Source organism: Diabrotica virgifera, chromosome 2 (genome assembly GCF_917563875.1).
Source record: "Diabrotica virgifera virgifera chromosome 2, PGI_DIABVI_V3a".
In the NCBI taxonomy this organism is placed as follows: Eukaryota; Metazoa; Arthropoda; class Insecta; order Coleoptera; family Chrysomelidae; genus Diabrotica; species Diabrotica virgifera.
The window spans coordinates 239,101,065-239,120,276 of NC_065444.1; the positions used below are offsets into that span (position 1 = coordinate 239,101,065).

General features: G+C 33.1%; 1 protein-coding gene and 1 long non-coding RNA gene across 3 annotated transcripts in view; one reads left to right on the forward strand and one right to left on the reverse strand.

The window, feature by feature from the left end:
* LOC114328535 (uncharacterized) overlaps positions 1 to 19,212 on the forward strand; it is a 63,646-nt gene that overhangs the window by 35,603 nt on the left and 8,831 nt on the right. Inside the window, exons 5-7 of the mRNA XM_050645029.1 lie at positions 8,486 to 8,693; positions 13,523 to 13,532; positions 13,754 to 13,977. Coding sequence (XP_050500986.1) covers positions 8,486 to 8,693; positions 13,523 to 13,532; positions 13,754 to 13,977 — 442 coding nt within the window. The remainder of the gene's footprint in view (positions 1 to 8,485; positions 8,694 to 13,522; positions 13,533 to 13,753; positions 13,978 to 19,212) is intronic.
* Positions 14,422 to 17,642, reverse strand: LOC126880514 (uncharacterized). Of its 2 annotated transcripts, none has more exons than XR_007696617.1 (3): positions 16,703 to 17,642; positions 16,468 to 16,621; positions 14,422 to 14,849 (listed from the first exon to the last, which is right to left on the reverse strand). It is a non-coding gene; the product is annotated as an uncharacterized LOC126880514 (long non-coding RNA). The 2 variants fall into 2 exon arrangements; XR_007696616.1 differs by having other exon boundaries at positions 17,179 to 17,638.

A 19,212-nucleotide genomic window follows, 5' to 3' on the forward strand; every position in this document is an offset into this window, starting at 1 on the left:
CACGTCCGCCTTTCTTTGTTTTGTTGTGCCACGTCTCCTATCCAGTTCCATTTTATTTTTAAACAAACTCTAACAAGTAAAAACCACTTCTATGTAATAGGTGTATTTACTGAAATTTTAAAAAAATCCCAATGGATTGAATAAAATATGTCCAATTCAAGAACGTTTTCGGACCTATCAGTCCATTATCAGTGAATTCAAATACTTGCTAAATAGCCCCAGAACCAAACAATGGTTGTAATTATAATTCAATCTACATTATGTTGTTGTAATATTGAAAAAGCTAAACGCCGATGTTAATAGATATAACCTCTGGGAACATGGTGAAACTCCAGAGGTTATATCTATTAACATCAGCGTTTAGCCTTTTCAATATTACAACAACATAATGTAGATTGAATTATAATTACAACCATTGTTTGGTTCTGGGGCTATTTAGCAAGTATTTGAATTCACTGATGATGGACTGATATGTCCGAAAACGTTCTGAATTGGACATAGTTTATTCAATTCATTGGGATTTTTTTAAAATTTTAGTAAATATACCTATTACATAGAAGTGGTTTTTACTTGATGTTAGAGTTTGTCTAACTATATGGTATACAGCCAACCCAGGGAACTACCCATTTTTAGTTGATTTTATTTTTATTCACTTACTCAGTCTGAAGACTTCATATTAGCGTTATTTTTACTTTTTTATAATCTATATATTTTTGCTAAGAATATTTCTTTCTATAAACGTGTGTTTTTTTGTAGAAAAATGAACATATTCACTAGCACATTTCTCGAAAACTATTAACTTGTTGAAAAAACTCTATAAAACAAAATTTGCTTAGAGTTAGTCATTTTATCCAATTCCGGACTTATTTTGAACGCATGTTTTTTCACTCCTGAGAAGGGGAGAAACTCACCCCAGGGGAAAAGCACACATCGGCACAATATAACTTTTTTCTTTGGCATGTTAGCTATGTGTATGCCCATGTCAATCCAAGATCCAGGCGGTTCTTTAAAATTAACAGCAAAAACCGTGAGTAAATGGATTCTGTTCTTTTTTCGGCTGGTCAATTGATAAACTAATGACTATTGGTATTTCCGTCATATTTGGATAAGATAGCTAGAATGAGTATAAAAATCATTAATAGGTATTTACATCAGTTTATTTCAATTAAAATTTTCTGTGGTCACATCAGTTGACAAAAAACAATAAAATGGGAGGTAAGTTTATAGGTCTTAGGCCCACACTTAAAAAATCGTGATTACCTTAAAATACTTACAATTTACTAGTAATATTTTCCGACAAAGTTTTAAGGGTACTTCAGTTGTCGGGTGCACCAAAGTTTATAGAAACATCTAAACTTCGTTTTAAAAACGAAGTCTCATGAAAGTGGTAATCATGATTTTTTAAGTGTGGGCCCAAGGTCTATTATTTTTAAATAAATAGTGGATTTATAGACGTTAGACAGGTATACTGTTTTAATGTTTTCCTTATAGGAGTAATATTACATCTTCTTACTACAACATATTTAGTATGTACATACAGTGAGCACGTAAAGGTGGAATAAATTCATTTTCTCGACAATGGACGATTTTGAAAAAAAAATCCCAAAACAGGTCAATTTTTATTTTTAAAATGCGACTTTTTGGCATATGTATCATACTAGTGACGTCACCCATCTGGACGTGATGACGTCATCTTAAAAATTTTTAAATGAGAATTGGGGTCGTGTGATAGCTCATTTTAAAGGTAATTTAATTCTCTATTCAATAATATAAACATTAACATATTTATTTATACAGAGTGTCCAAAAAAATTTTTTTTGAATTAAATTTATTGACATAAAAAGAAGAATGTGTGTAATTTATTTAACTCACAATACATTTTACTGCTATCAGAAAACAAGAAGTAATGTTTATTTGCCAAATAAATATTGGTTTTTGCTTAAATTCAATATCAAAGCCGCCACCCACCTTCTTCTGGACAGTTTGAACATTTAGTTTAAGCAAAAAACAATGAATATTTTTCAAATAAACATTTTTTTTGGTTTCTGAGAGCAGTAAAATGTATTTTGGATTAAATAAATTACATGCATTCTTCTTTTTATGTCAATAAATTAAATTAAAAAAATGTTTTCTTGGACACCCTGTACAAATAATTATGTAAATGTTTATATTACTGAATAGAGAATTAAATTAACTTTCAAATGAGCTATCACACGACCCCTATTCCCATTTAAAAAAATAATCGATGACGTCATCACGCCCAGATGGATGACGTCACTAGTATGATATGTATGCCAAAAAGTCGTAATTTAAAAATAAAAATTGACCTGTTTCGGGATTTTTCTCCAAAATCGTCCATTCTCGAGAAAATGAATTTATTCCAACCTTTACGTGCTCACTGTATATATAGTGAGGGACAAAATTATGGAATAAGTTCATTTTCTCGTGAATGGGAGCTTTGGGAGATTTTTTGGCATATATATCACATTAGTGACGTCATCCATCTGGGTGTGATGATGTAATCGATAATTTTTTAAATGTGAATAGGGGTCGTGTGATAGTTCATTTGAAAGGTTTTCAATTCTACTTTCAGTTATGTAAACATTACCATAATTATTTATACAGGACGGCCAGAAAAATAATTTTAATTCAGACAAAAAGAGGAGTGTGTGTAATTAATTTAATTCAAAATACATTTTACTGCTGTCTGAAAACAGAAAAAAATATTTATATGGCAAATAAACATTGCTTTTCGCTTAAATTAGATATTCAAACTTCCAAGAGGCAAGTGGGTGGCAGCTTTAATATTGAATTTATTTGTGAATACATGTTTAATCGAAAACAATGTGTGAATTAATTTAATTCAAATATTACTTTTTTTGTCACCCTGTATAAATAATTATGATAATGTTTATTATTACGGAAAATAGAGGAGTTGAATAACCTTTCAAATGAACTATAACGCGACCCCTATTCTCATTTAACAAAATTATTGATTACGTAACTCTGCCTGGGGGTTGTGAGCGCGAAGACTGAGTGGATTGAGTAGCTCAGAAGTCACGTTCACACTCACAGCCGGTCCCAAGCCCGGAAAAAAGAGGAGGGTTGATGGGCCAGGTTAGCATCCTACCCATTATAAAAGAAAACAAGGCTCAAAGAACCGATATAAAGCCTCGGAACTCGACGGAACCTAAGATGACGAACCACGCAAAGAAAAGGAAAACGAGAAGGAAAAAGAAGCCAACAATCAGATTAGCAACATGGAACATAACTTCGTTCAACAACAAAGACCAAGAGATAATCGAAGAACTGATAAACAAAAACATAGACATTTGTGCAATCCAAGAAACCAAGAAGAAAGGTAAAGGTCAAAGAGACTATAACCAATATATTTTAGCATATAGTGGAGTGAAGAAAGAAGAACGAGCACGAGCAGGCGTAGGTATACTTGTCCATAAAAAATTTAAAGACAACATAAGTAACTGCCGTTACGTCTCCGAAAGAATAATACATATGAACATCACAATGGACTACCAAAAATTAAATGTTATATCTATCTATAGCCCCGAGGACTGCAAACCTAAGAAGGAACGAGAGGCATTCTACGAACAGTTGCAAACCATCCTGGACGATATACCTCATGAAGAACACTTAATTCTTATGGGGGATTTTAATGCACGAATCGGAAATGAAATAGTTCCAGGAGTAAAACAAAGATTCAATGAAAACCATGTCAACTCAAATGGAGAACTCATGGCTAATCTCTGTGCTTTTAACGAACTGCGAATCAATAATACATTTTTCGACCATAAGCTTCAGTATAAATATACGTTTGAAAACTCCAGGGGGCACAAATCTATGATTGACTTTATAGTCACTAATAGAAAAATCCACCCAGAGCAGATTCTAGATATTCGAACTTTAAACTCGGCAGACGCAGGGAGTGAACACAAATTAGTCCTAGCAAAAATAAGAATGAAACTAACACCAAAACATTTTCCACAGGAAATCACCGAGGAAAAATTCAATGTAGAATCACTGTGGAACGATTCTACCAAAGAAATGTACCAAAGGAGGCTAGCACAGAAGATACAGCTGAAGCAGATAGACGACATCGAAGATATAAACGCGAGCTGGGAGAAAATTAAAAACAATATTGAAGAGGCAGCAACAGAAGCTCTAGGAAAACGCAAAGTCATACTGAACAAAAGAAACAACAACAATACACCATGGTTCAGAAAAGAAATAAAAGACAAATGTAAAGAGAAGAGAGACGCCTACATGAAGTATAAAACATCAAACACTCCAGAATCCAGAGACACCTATAGAAGAATACGAAATGAAACAAAGCAATTGGTACGAAGAACAAAAAATGAACACTGGGAACAGTTTACAAAAAGGATGGAAAGCGACTTCTACGGAACACAAAAACAAATATGGAGATTCATAAGAAACCAACGGAAAGAAATGGCAGAATTGAAGGAATACAATAACATACCAGCAAACGAATGGGAAAGATACTTGACGGAACTGTTTAAAGGAAAGGAAAATCATAATCAAAATAATAACCTACCTGAATTAAGACACGAAATTGAAATCAGTTTTCAGGAAGTAGGGGTAGCCATAAACTCACTCAAAAATAGGAAGTCACCAGGACCAGACGGAATAACCAACGAGCTTCTAAAATACGGAGGAGAAAGTATAACCCTAGAGATGACAAAACTTATACAAAAACTAATATTGCACTGCAAGATACCAGACGCATGGAGAAACAGCATAATAATACCAATGTTCAAAAAAGGAGACAAAGAAGACCCCAACAATTATAGAGGTATAAATCTACTAAACACCGCACTTAAGCTAACCACAAAAGTCCTAACCAACAAAATCAATAAACTAACAACTTTATCAGATGAACAACAAGGATTCAGATCCGGAAGATCCTGCGTAGACGCCGTATTTGTACTGAGACAAATCACAGAAAAGGCCATTGAGTACAATAAACCAGCATATCTATGTTTTATAGACCTGACAAAGGCTTTCGATCGCATCCAAGTCGAAGACGTCTTACATTTACTGTATGGAAGAAACATACCAATCAATATTATACAAACCATCGAAAACATCTACTTTCATAATCGAATACAGGCAAAGATAAATGGAAAACTAACGCAGTTTATACCAGTACAAAGTGGAGTCAGACAAGGTGACTCATTAAGCCCACTGCTCTTTAATATAATAATGGACGAAATAATAGAAGCAGTACGTAAAGGTCGTGGTTACAGAATGGGGAATAAAGAAATCAAAGTATTGTGTTATGCAGACGACGCCGCATTAATCGCCGAGACAGAAGACGATCTCCAAAGATTAACACACATCTTTAATACAACAGCCAAGAAATACAATATGATAATATCAGCAGAAAAAACCAAATGTATGACAACATCTAAATACCCACTACGATGTAAAATCGAAATTGATGGGAAAATAATAAAGCAGGAAGCAAGGTTTAGATATCTGGGAATTGATATAACCAGTTACGGAGATGTTGAAGAGGAAGTACGACAACAAAGCTTAAAAGCAAGTAAAGCGGCGGGATCTCTTAATGACACAATCTGGAAGAACAAACACTTAAGACAAGACACAAAAGCAAGAATCTATAAAGCAGCAATTAGACCTATATTAACATACACGGCGGAGACAAGGCCTGACACATCTAAAACGAGACGACTACTAGAAACAACAGAGATGAAAATACTCCGACGAATATCAGGGAAAAGTCTGTTGGATAGGGAGAGGAGCGAAAACATAAGAAGATCATGCAATATAGAAGACATAAATGGATGGGTGACAAAACGGAAACAGGAGTGGAACGAACACATTAGTAGAATGGCAGAGGATAGGATAGTACGAATAGCACGAGATAAGTCACCAAATGGACGAAGAAGTATTGGCAGACCAAGAAAAAGTTGGTGCGATAACCTAAACAATTTAGGAGGATAATATTGAAGAAGAAACAGGCTTTAAAGCCTACATACAAGAAGGAAGAAGAAGAAGAAGAATTGATTACGTCATCACGCTCAAATGAATGACCTCACTAGCATGATACATATATGCTAAAAAATCATAATTTAAAAATAAAAATCGACCTGTTTCGGGATTACTCTCCAAAATCTTCCATTCTCGAAAAAATGAATTTATTCCATAATTTTGCCCCTCTCTGTATACCTATTATGTACCTATATTATTTATGAAATATATTGCTTTATACATGTTTCTTTTATTTATAGTCTAATCAAATAAAATTACAATACATGTAAATAAAAATGTAATTCCGTACAGGTTGGAACAAATTTTGTAACAAAGCTTAGGTGAAAACAAAAGATATTTTTGTTTTCGCCTATACAAGTACAAGAAAGTATATGAATCATATAAGGGAATCATTTTTTAAATGTTGTTCTGAAGCTATTTCCTTGTGGCATTTTTATGATTAACATTTAGATGGGAAATAAGCCACAATTAAATTGAAAAGATAATTTTATTAACGTTTCAACGCCCAAATCGGGTGAATAATGAAGAATGCGTAATTTTTGCACAAAATTTACTTTTTTAACTGCTGCGGTAATTCATGTTTTTATGAAGATTTTTACGATTTTTTTTGTGCAAAGTTGAAGGAAAAAGTTTAAAGAGTTTAAGACTTCTAAATTAAATTTGACCCAATTTATTAAAATAATTATAAATAAAGATTGAAAACAAATTTTCAAACATTTTTATTTACATTATAAATAAGCACTATAAAATATTTTATCTTGTGAAAAAGTTGCGTTATGTTCTTATGTTACCAATATAAAGCAAAAAGAATGGTTGAAAAATATTTAATAGTTTATGAGATATTTAATTTGTTTATTAAATGTTACTATTTTCCAATCGCGACTGTTGCCGATAGAGTAGCTACACACTTTTATAAGATCTCATTTTTTTTTTGTTTTTATGTAGGTAGGTATATTTTCAATAAATGCTGTGAGAAATAAAATTTCAATTAAACTCTCCTCCACAATGGCGTTTGAAAATTGTTGTAATTTATTTATAACCTTTTTTTTTAATAATATCCCAATTTCATTTCTGATACACTCTTTACATATTATGAAAAACATACAGAGTATGAAAAATATTTTTTATAAAACAAAATAAATTAAATAAAATCATATAAAATTGGATCAATTAAAAAAAAATAATTAAATAAAATTAAAAAATAAATAAAATTTTATAAAATTAAATAAAATTTAAAAATATTAAAAATGTGTAAAGTTTGATGACCTGATGTGTTACACAACAAGCTGCGGAACCTCGATTATCCGTAATGCTGGGGTCACAGTAACGTTAACGTCTAACGTCCATTATCGTATTAATTAACACACCAAAAATGATGGAATAAACTGCGCGTTAAAGTGACTGGCTACACTTATTTTTGTTGGATATAGATAAATAAATTAAATATTTTTATAGCAGTGCCATCTACTGGCCGCTTTACTATTTACTGTATAGTGTGTTGCTTTCAACGTTTGTTTAACAAGTAGTCCTTAAAATACAGCCATTGGGTAAACAACGTTTTATTTGTTCCTTAAATCTCCCATTTTTGTTCCTCAACTCTACAATTTACGAACAGGTTATGGGCTCAAACGATTAAGTGGAAGATTTTCTGGTCGTTCAAATCAAAACAGTGTGTGTTCATTCGATAAAAAGTTAGTTAGTCGGTTTGTTGGTTAACAACGTGGTTATTAACAGTATCGAAAATGGCGGTGAATTATCTTACAAGTGTGCCGCGTTTAACCGGTAGAGATAACTACCAGGACTGGTCGTTCGCGGTTGAGAATGTCTTTGTTCTAGAAGGACTAACAAAGTGTATTCAGGGAACTGAACAAGACACAACGCTTGTTGCCAAAGCCAAAGCTAAGTTAATATTGACTTTGGATCCATCCATATATTTGCATGTGAAAGAAGCTGAAACGGCGAAAGATGTATGGGATAAGCTGAAAAAGTTATTCGAAGACTCAGGTTTTTCGAGGAAAATAGGATTGCTTCGAACACTCATATCACTAAGGTTGGAAAATTGCAGTTCCATGGAATCCTATGTGAATCAGGTGATCGAAACTGCACAGAAGTTGAATAGGACTGGTTTCCAAATTGATGACTTGTGGTTGGGATCGCTTCTCCTAGCGGGACTTCCGGAACAGTATACTCCAATGTTATTGGCAATTGAACATTCGGGGATATCTATTACCACTGATGTAATCAAATCTAAATTGCTAGATATGCAGATAGACAGCACTAACAGTGAAAAGCAGACAGCTTTTATGTCAAAGTCGAGTGAAGTTAGCACTAAGCATGTCAAAAAAGTTAACAAGAAAAACATAACCTGCTTCCGGTGTAAACAAAAAGGTCATTATATGAATAAGTGCCCTAGTGCTAATAATAATGCGTTTAGTGCAACATTCTTAAGTGGAAACTTTAAATCTACAGATTTTTATGTCGATTCTGGATGCAGCACGCATCTTACAGCGAGAAAAGATTGGTTGACAAATATCCGAGATGCAAGTTCGTCCAATATAACTGTGGCTAACAGTGAAAGTTTGGAAGTGAAATGTGCTGGTGATATGATGGTAACCACAATTGTCGATAAAAAGAGATTAGAGGTAAGCATCAATAATATATTATATGTTCCTGATCTGACGACAAATCTTTTATCTGTTTCTCAATTGATTAAAAATGGAAATGAAGTTATATTTGAAAATGCAGGTTGCAAAATATACAATAAAAATGGAATTATTGCAACAGCTGAATTGATAGATGGTGTTTATAAATTGAATACTGAATGTATTTCAGATCGTAAAAATTGTTTATTTGTAACTGGGGATACCTGGCACAGACGTTTCGGTCATCTAAATAGCCTATATCTAAATAAAATGAAAGATGGAATAGTAGATGGACTGAATGTGACTGGGAAAATTGATATTAACAAGCAAAACTGTATAGTTTGTTGTGAGGGGAAACAAACGAGATTACCGTTTCCAGAAAAAGGTCACAGGGCCAGTAGTTTATTACAGCTTATTCACAGCGATGTATGCGGGCCCATGGAAAACAAATCATTAGGTGGCTCTAAATATTTTGTTACTTTCCAAGATGATTTTAGTAAAATGGTATTCATTTATTTTATTAAAACAAAAAGTGAAGTTTTTAATTGTTTTAAAAATTTTAAAAGTATGGCAGAAAACCAGAAGGGTGTCCATATAAAAACTTTGCGAAGTGACAATGGTGGAGAGTTTTGTTCAAAAGAATTTGAAGATTATTTAACTGTAAATGGTATTATACATCAAAAAACGAATCCCTACACTCCTGAACAAAATGGTGTAGCCGAACGTTTAAATCGGACAATCATAGAAAAGGCAAAATGTCTGTTGTTTGATGCTAATCTTGAAAAAATGTTTTGGGCTGAAGCTGTAAACACAGCTGTTTATCTAAAAAATAGATCGCTGGCTTCCGGCTTAAAGAAAACACCATTTGAAATGTGGACAGATAGCAAACCTGACGTTAGTGGTCTTAGAATATTTGGCAGCAAGGTGATGGTACATGTTCCAAAAGAAAAAAGATCAAAATGGGAGAAAAAGGCTATTCTGCACATTTTAGTAGGATACTCTGAGACTACGAAAGGATACAGGGTGTATAATCCGACCACTAAAGAAATAATAGTAAGTAGAGACGTACAAATTATGGAAGACACAAAAAGGTGTGATGTGATTCATGTTGATTTAGAAGGTGAACATGGGGCAAAAGAAATGTTAGATTCAGTGGGAGATAATAATACATCATGTCAGGATCAGAATCATCAGGTTGAAGAGAACACATCGACTGATGAAATTGTTGAGAACAATGATCCCGATTATGTATGTGACTTGCCGAATTTGCCAGTGGATGAAATCAGGAGATCAACAAGAATACCTAAGCCAAAAAGGTTTGATGAGTTTGTGACTTATTTGTGCTCGGATAGTGACTCTGATCCGGTTAGTGTCGAGGATGCCATGTCTAGACCAGATAGTAACTTATGGTTAGGGGCTATGACAGAAGAACTGCAGTCTTTCGAGGATAACTCAGCATGGGAAGTGGTTGATGTTCCTGAAGATGGTTGTGTAGTGAAGTGTAAGTGGGTATACAAGAAAAAGGTTGATAACTCAGGTAAAGTGAAATATCGTGCAAGACTGGTAGCAAAAGGTTACACTCAAAAATTTGGTGTTGATTATAATGAAACCTTTTCTCCAGTCATAAGGCATTCTACATTAAGACTTTTATTTGCTTTGTCAGCAAATTTGAATTTGGATATTTTTCATCTTGATGTTGCGACGGCTTTTTTAAATGGTGATTTAAAAGAAAAAGTTTTTATGACAGTACCTGAAGGTTTAGAAATTGAAAATAATAAAGTATTAAGGCTAAAGAAAGCCATATATGGTTTAAAACAGTCAGCTCGGTCTTGGTATGAAAAAGTTGATAATTTCTTAATTAATCTAGGTTATAAGAAATCTGATTATGAGCCATGTCTATACATAAAGATGAAAAATAATCTAAAAACCATTATCTCTGTTTATGTTGATGATTTTTTTATTTTTTCTAATGATTCAGATGAATCAGATAATTTAAAGTTGAAATTAAATGAATGTTTCAGAATTAAAGATTTGGGAGAAATTAAGAATTGTTTAGGTATGAGAGTAACTCATAATAAAGAGAATGGTGTTATAACTTTAGATCAAAAATCCTATATTGAACAGTTGTTAAAAAGGTTCAATATGGAGGATTCGAAAGAGGTTTCTACCCCAATGGAAATTAGTTTAAATTTGAATAGAGACGATAATGCATCTGCTCAAGTGCCTTATCAGAATTTAATAGGTGGTCTTATGTATTTGTCAGTTTTGACAAGACCAGACATTTCATATCCTGTAAGTTATCTCAGTCAATTTAATAATTATCATTCAGAAACGCATTGGAAGCATGTAAAACGAATATTAAAATATTTAAAGGCTACAAAAGACTATGGTTTAACTTTTTCAAAAAATGATAATTATTTGAAAGGCTATGTAGATGCCAGTTGGGGGAGTAATTCTCATGACAGAAAATCTTATACGGGCTTCTATTTTCAGTTTTCTGGTGGACCTATTGTCTGGGAAAGCAGAAAACAGAATAGTGTTTCTCTGTCAAGCACAGAAGCGGAATACATAGCAGTATCAGAAGCTGCTAAAGAGGCTATTTTTTTAAAAAATTTGTTGTATGAGATGTTGGGTATTGATGAAATCGTTATACTATATAATGATAATATGGGAGCTCATAAATTAGCAATAAATCCTGTATTGAATAGAAGGACGAAACACATTGATATCCGATATCATTTTGTCAAAGAAGCTGTAAACAAAGGTTTGATAAAGCTGGAATATTTGGACACAGCTAACATGCCAGCTGATCTCTTGACAAAAAGCTTGAGTTCTGTGAAACATAATAAGTTTTTGAAAGAGATTGGTTTAGTTAAGATAGTGTAATAAACATTTGATAAATGTTATTTTCTTAATTTGTTTATCTAGTGGGAGTGTTGGATATAGATAAATAAATTAAATATTTTTATAGCAGTGCCATCTACTGGCCGCTTTACTATTTACTGTATAGTGTGTTGCTTTCAACGTTTGTTTAACAAGTAGTCCTTAAAATACAGCCATTGGGTAAACAACGTTTTATTTGTTCCTTAAATCTCCCATTTTTGTTCCTCAACTCTACAATTTACGAACAATTTTAGCGCGTAGTCAGCAGAAAACGCGTTTTTTTATTTCAATAATTTCAAGATGGAAGTCCAAGCTGCTACGCTGTTATATTTTGTAAGTGCTGATTATTATTTTATGCATTATTAAGTGCGTTCGCGGGTGCCTGTCGACGACTAGTCGGCGACAAATTAGCAGCAAAACTCATGCGCACTTTAAAATGATATAAATAATATCGTTAATAGATAAATATACAAGCTATATTTACCTAGTATAATTTAATAATTAGTGTTAAATATTAATTAAAAGTAAATATACCTTGTTTGTTTATCTTTTAACGGTATTATTTATATTAAGTGAGGTTAGAAATTGTCGGCGACAATTTGTCATCTGTACCCGCGAACGCACCTATTATTTTATAAACGGATCAAGCAAAAACTTCTTTTTCAAATCTTCTACCGTCGCTGGAAAAGATAATGATTGCACAATTCGACGCAAAGCGTCACCATGAACACCACAATTTTTATGTGATTTTTGTCGGGGATCACATAAACAAGGTTCTGATTCAAACACTGTTAAAATTCAATTATTTTCTCATTACTCCACTCCATTTTCGTAGAATAGTATGTACCTATTTCACAAAACAAATTACTCTGCTGCGCTGCAAGCTAGAACTTGTTGAAACAGTGCAAGTCTAGCCACAACAACGCGATAAGTAACGGAGTAACTCCTTTGTAGTGTCGAAAGAAACCGACACCCGATTTATCGCCTAACGTTTAACGGCATTAATAATGGCATTAACAAATTAGCGCTCTAAGTCATGGCTACACCTAACGCGTTAGTCAAATAACGCGTTAATTAACGTCATTAGGCGTTACTGTGGCCCCAACATAAGGGTATGACGGATAATCGAAAAGACGGTTAACATAACAATAAAAAAAAATTAAAATTCATAGTACAACTATCAAATTTTATTTGTATGTTTTGTTTGACAATTTAAGAAGGATTTGTGTTCATACAACATACAATCGAATCAGTTTGGTTTAAAATATTCTGAAATTTCAGTTTGATTTACTGTTGCTTTATATTTTGCAAGGGCTTAATTTCTTAATCGGCATAAGATCGTGCAATTTACTTTATTGGCTTCTTCTTACAGAAAATACCCCTCGATAAATGTTGCATGTGCGATGCAGTATCTCTAGCTTCTTTACGCAAATTTTTGCCAGTTGCAATAGCATAATCGACATCGCCACCGTTAAACTCCAAGTCTGTGCCAGCTTCTGGATCTATTTCGACTGTCTCTGTTGCTATATCAACGATTTCATCATCTTTGAGCAATCGAGAACAGTCCACGTCCTCATCACGAATTAACCATACGTTTATGTCATCTTTCGGCAACAAAAACAAAACAGCTGATTCAGCCATAACCTTATTTGTTACCGCATCACGCTCAGTTGTCACGGGGGCATTTTCATCCTCGGTTGATTGAGGCCATAATTTATTACACGCTCTTTTAAGCTTTAATACTTCCGAAACATCAGCCCAAGCATCCACAGCATTGTCGACTGTATGCTTTCCAGTATTCTTGCAAAGAATATTCCTTTTCCATAACGAGGTTTTCAATAATTTTTTTTCTGTATCGTCTTTTGAAAGTTTCAAAGACTGATTGACCCATTGGTTGTATCAAAGAATGATATTCTTTGGTTGTATCAATGATGTTTTATTCGCAGGCAGAAAATAGTACGTGATATTTCCATCGTCGCTTCGCAGTATACCGGCTTCAGGATGGGCAGGTGCATTGTCAAAAATGGGAACCGCCTTTGGTGGCAAAAAAACAGCGTGTTAGAAAAATAGATAAACAAATTTAACTCTGACGGTTAACAGAAGTGACCGTTAATGGAGAGACAGAGACGGATAATCGAGGTTCCACTGTATTCAAATATGCTCTCGATCTTTTTCAGATTACGTTTGGGTTGACACAAGGAACCCTTGGGACTTTCCAGGTAATGCTGTACGTGGAGGCACTGACGCTAATGGTGATGAAATCTATGTTGGCAAAGCTTTACATCAAGGAGACTGGCTTCCAGCAAAAGTTATCCCAAACAAAAATTGCGCTTATGTATCGTACAGTGGACGCGAAATTCGACTTCAGCGCTTCCCTAATAACACAAAACATTCCATGAATGTTCCTAGAATGTACTCACAGGACATTCCAAACATTCCTGGAATGTCCCCAAATGCACACGAATGTCCCTGGAAAGTCCCTGGAATGTGCTGTGTCAGCATTTTAAATATTCTTAGAATGTTCTGTTGGAACATTCCATGAATGTCTACGAATGTTCTTTGGACATTCACAGTATATGTTTTAGACTGAATGTCTTGTTGGAACATTCCATGAATGTTCTTTGGACATTCACAGTATATTTTTTAGACTGAATGTCTTGTTGGGACATTCCATGAATGTTGGAACATTCCATGAATGTTCTTTGGACATTCACAGTATATTTTTTAGACTAAATGTCTTGTTGGAACATTCCATGAATGTCTACGAACGTTCTTTGAACATTCACAGTATATTTTTTAGACATTCTCTGAAATATATCGTCAGTGCTGTGACAATACTTCCTATATCTTTTTTCATGAGGTTTGCAGGAGACGAAAAACATTTTTTAAGGTCACCTCCTGTTTGCATACGTAAGTTCTGGCTTGTTTTGTAGTAAATAGATAGTTAAATTTACTGCAAAACAAGTCAAAAAATATATGAAAACAGGAGGTGGCCCAAACAAGTTTTTAGTCTATCTTACAAATCTCATGAAAAAACAGATAGGAGGTATTGTCACATCACTGACGATATGTGGCCATACCAAATAATGCATGCTTGATAAATATAAACATTTTTATTGCAAAAAATCTTTTCATACATTTTTTTAATGTAATTTACTGATATTCCTATAAAAAAATGTGTCACATTTGCTTTGTAAACCTTTCTTTTGCCTTTCATAGCCACATATTCCATTTCCTTCCTGGTTTTTTGTAGACCACTTCTCTCAGCTGATTCTAAAAGAAAATAAAATAAATGGTAATTTTTCTATCCTTTACAATTAACAATCAGAAGACATATTTACAGGTAATAATATGCATATAATAATAATAATAAAATAAATAATAAATTAAATAATATTTAAATAAATAATAAATAATATTTAATAAAGAAAATAATAAAACATTTTGTATTTTGACAACGACGTCCGATGTGGAAGTAGAAACCATAATAAAGTTATTTTTTCAAGTAAATTCTGGCTTATATCCCCATTAAAATAGTTACAATAATTACAAAAATGCCACAAAGAAATAGCTTTTTCACAAACTAATAAGTATTTTGTTTTATTATATTTATTGTTTTTATTATTTACTTTAACTTAAGATTATAACTTAATTCTTGTTTTCTATTTCTGATGTTTTTATTTATTTGCATTCAACATTAATCTGTTTTCTTGTATAATCTACTTCGCAATAATTATGTGATATATTGGACTTAAAATGAATTCAAAAATTTTTTGTAATTGGGCAACAATGTCAACTTAGATCTCTGATGTAGATAATGAAGAACAACGGTATCTACAGTTGGAAAAATGAAAGAATAGGGCTTTTCATCAATTGTCATTTGTTTCGAGCTTCTGTCATGTGTCACATAATATTAATATATCTATGTCATATGTCTTTGGTTTGTATCTATTATTGTATATACCAATAACGTATGTCGTAGATATATTAATATTATGTGACACATGACAAAAGCTCGAAACAAATGACTGTGAATGAAAAGCCCTATACCCATGAACGATCACATCAATCACTTATGTTGTATTTGCTATCTTTTTCTATTTTAGAACAAATAGAAAATGATATAAAAACATTAAAAATAAAAAACTGGAGAAAAAAAGCATGAAACAGATCAGAGTGGAGAAGAATCCTGGAACAGGCCAAGACCCAGAAAGGGCTGTCGAGCCAATGATGATGATGATCTTTTTCTATAGGTAACAAACGTTTGTGATTTATAGAAAAAGACAGCAAATAGGGCTTTTCATCAACTGTCATTTGTTTCGAGCTTCTGTCATGTGTCACATAATATTAATATATCTACGTCATACGTCTTCGGTTTGTATCATTGGTATATGCCAATAACTTATGACGTAGATATAGTAATATTGTGTGACACATGACAGAAGCTCGAAACAAATGACTGTGAATGAAAAGCCCTATACAAAATAAGTGATTGATGTGATCGTTCATGGTTATAGGGTTTTTCATTCAGTCATTTGTTTCGAGCTTCTGTCATGTGTCACATAATATTAATATATCTACATCATACGTTATTGATATAATCAATGATACAAACCAAAGATGTATGACGTAGATATATTAATATATGTGACACATGACAGAAGCTCGAAACAAATGACAATGAACAAAGCCCTATATTGCTTTTCATCGATTGTCATTTGTTTCGAGCTTCTGTCATATGTTATATAATCTGTGTATAATATTAATACAACACGGATTATACGACATATGACAGTAGCTCGAAACAAATGACTGTAAATGAAAAGCCCTATTCTTTAATTTTTCCAACTGTATATTGTAATTGTATTATTAATTGGGTTAAGCATATTACCTGTGTGATATAAGCTATTGGAACAGCACAGTCTCTCAAACGGTTGAAAGTGAAGTTCTGTCAATATCTTTTTCTAAAAAATGTTTTGAACATACTGCTCTATTAACAAATCTGATCAATACTTCATGCCTTCTTCGCAGGATCTTCTGGAAAGCTAAAAATACAAAATATATGCATTACTGAGCATTATTAACAAATTTTAGTTTTAAATAAAAAATATGATTAATGAACTCACAAAATATTATAAAAAGCAGCTTAGAAATTGTTTATTAGTATAGTCGTTTCCCTAGCCACAACTGGCTAGTGATTTTAGTAGGTAATTTTTTTGTTTTTGGCCATTTTTGCCAAAATTACTAACTATTTAGTTATTTTTTTGCCAATTTTACCAAATTGTCAAAATTATTTACTAAAATCACTAGCCAGTTGTGTCTGAGACTAAGTTTAGCGAACCGACTGTACTATTCATACTGTGTATTCATTAGTTGGTACTATTATAGTGTGTGGTCTACCATCCTGTTTATAAACGCATACATTAGCAAAAACGCAAAAAAAAATTTAATTTTACAAATAATCCGTTTGTTATTATCTCTATTTACTATTTTAATTAGGAATAAGCAAGTTTGTGGCTTATTCGCAATTATTAAAATAATAAATGGATATTTTCTGAAATAGGGGCATGCCTTTGTTTACATATTTGCATAATATACTAACCTTTGAAACATTATTCCTGCAGATTTTTTATCTACATTGCTTCTGCTACTCCAACTGATTTTATGCACTATATTAATAATACTATTAAAGTTATTATAAAAGTATCCGAATTAAAAAATATTCTTAAAAAGCACAAATAAAAACAAACAACGATCACGCACGGCAAGGTGGCCAAGGCAAGATGCATGTCAAGATGGCCGAACCGAAGTCTGAAGTGAGGTCATTGGTCGTTTTTAGTCACGTGATGCCCTCTCTAAGCACCATGCACAAATACATGCGCCGTGAATTTGAAAATGAACAGGAACATTGGTAGTATGTTCACAGAATGTCTTATGGTAACATTCCACGAATAATTTAATCAGATGTTCACCGAATGTTCCCTAAATGTCCAGGACATTCAAATATTGATAGAACTTTGGTAGTACATTCCTGGAATGTTGTGTGTTGTTAGGGATAGATTTATAACATTTATTATAACATGACATTTTAGTTAAATCTGACAGTTGTCACATTTTATTTGCAATTTGGCATAAAAACAAATCAGTTGTGTTGATTGAATTTATAAAATGGTACCTATTTTCTTTGATTTGTATAGTCTTATAAATTGTACAGATTATATTCGTAGATATATTATATAATTCGTAAATAATTTTTTTTTCGATTATAGCGCCATCTATCGACAACTAAAATAAATGTTATAAATGTCTGTAATCACAGACGTGCCTTTTTTCTGTCACATATAATTTAATGCGTTAGAAAGAAATCGAAAAACTATGACGCACTGAAAGATGTCTATGAGAAAAAGAATATTATGATTTTATTTGTTGAATGTTTTAGCATAAAAAGTTTAGGTTAGATTAAACTAATGGTAGGGGAGCAAAGTATGCTAAATTTGCAGTCACTCGAGCGTTATGGGGACGTATTGGGTTGTGATTATTAGATCCTAAAACCACAAAAAGTAAAGTAAAATTTTCCATTTTAGTGGGGACTTTCCATTTTTTAATTTAATTTTCCATTTGCAACAATGTTTTTTCCGATTGATAAAAGTTGCTTATTTTTACGTAGCGAATTCAAATCTGCAATCTTGGGGGTCCCATTTAAGATTTTAAAGTAACCCCCCACCCCACCTCCGGGGGGTCGTGTTTGGTACCATTCGATAGATTTTTCAAAAACATTCTGAAAGTGTATTTTGCAGTTTTTCGATCTGATGTTCATTTTGCGAAATATCGCGGGGTTTGTATTTAAAATTTTAAATTTACCCCCACCCCTCTCCGTGGGGGGTCATGTTTAGTACCATTCCATAGATTTTTGAAAAATATTGAAGACGTATTTTTTAGTTTTTCGATCTGATGTTCATTTCGCGAAATATTCTCGTACCTGTTAGAGGTACATCTCTAGGTTTCTCCCCATATGATAATCTGACGCGCTCGAGTAACTGCAAAACTCCCCGCTTGGGCTCCCCTACCACAAATTAAACATAACATCCTAACCTAAGAATATATACTTCTTTATTGAACATTAGTAGGAGTATTTTCTTTTACCTTCGTCTTTTTACTGACTTCATGATTTCTTCTTGTTGATGTGCCTATCCGTGACGAATATTGGCGATCATCATGGTAATATTTATGTTATCTGCGTGGAAAAGCTACACAGATGTTGTGTTGAACCAGGTTTTGAGGTTGTTCAACCAGAATGTTCTTCTTCTTCCTGAACCCCACTTTCCAAATATTTTTCTTGCAGGAGGGCTTGTAGGAGGGCATATGTGGCTTCATTTCGTATAATGTGTCCGAACTATTGTAACTGTAGAGATTTGATGGTGGTCAGTACCTCTCAGGCTTCTTCATTCTTCTGAGGACCTCCTCATTTGTGACTCGGTCAGTCCACGGGATTTTAAATATTCTCCGATATAGCCACATCTCAAATGCTTCCAATTTTTTGCACATATCTTCGTTCAAGATCCAAAATTCAACACAAAAAAAAGGACAGAGAAGACATAGCCGCGCAGCATTCTTACTTTTACACCAAGAGAAAGGT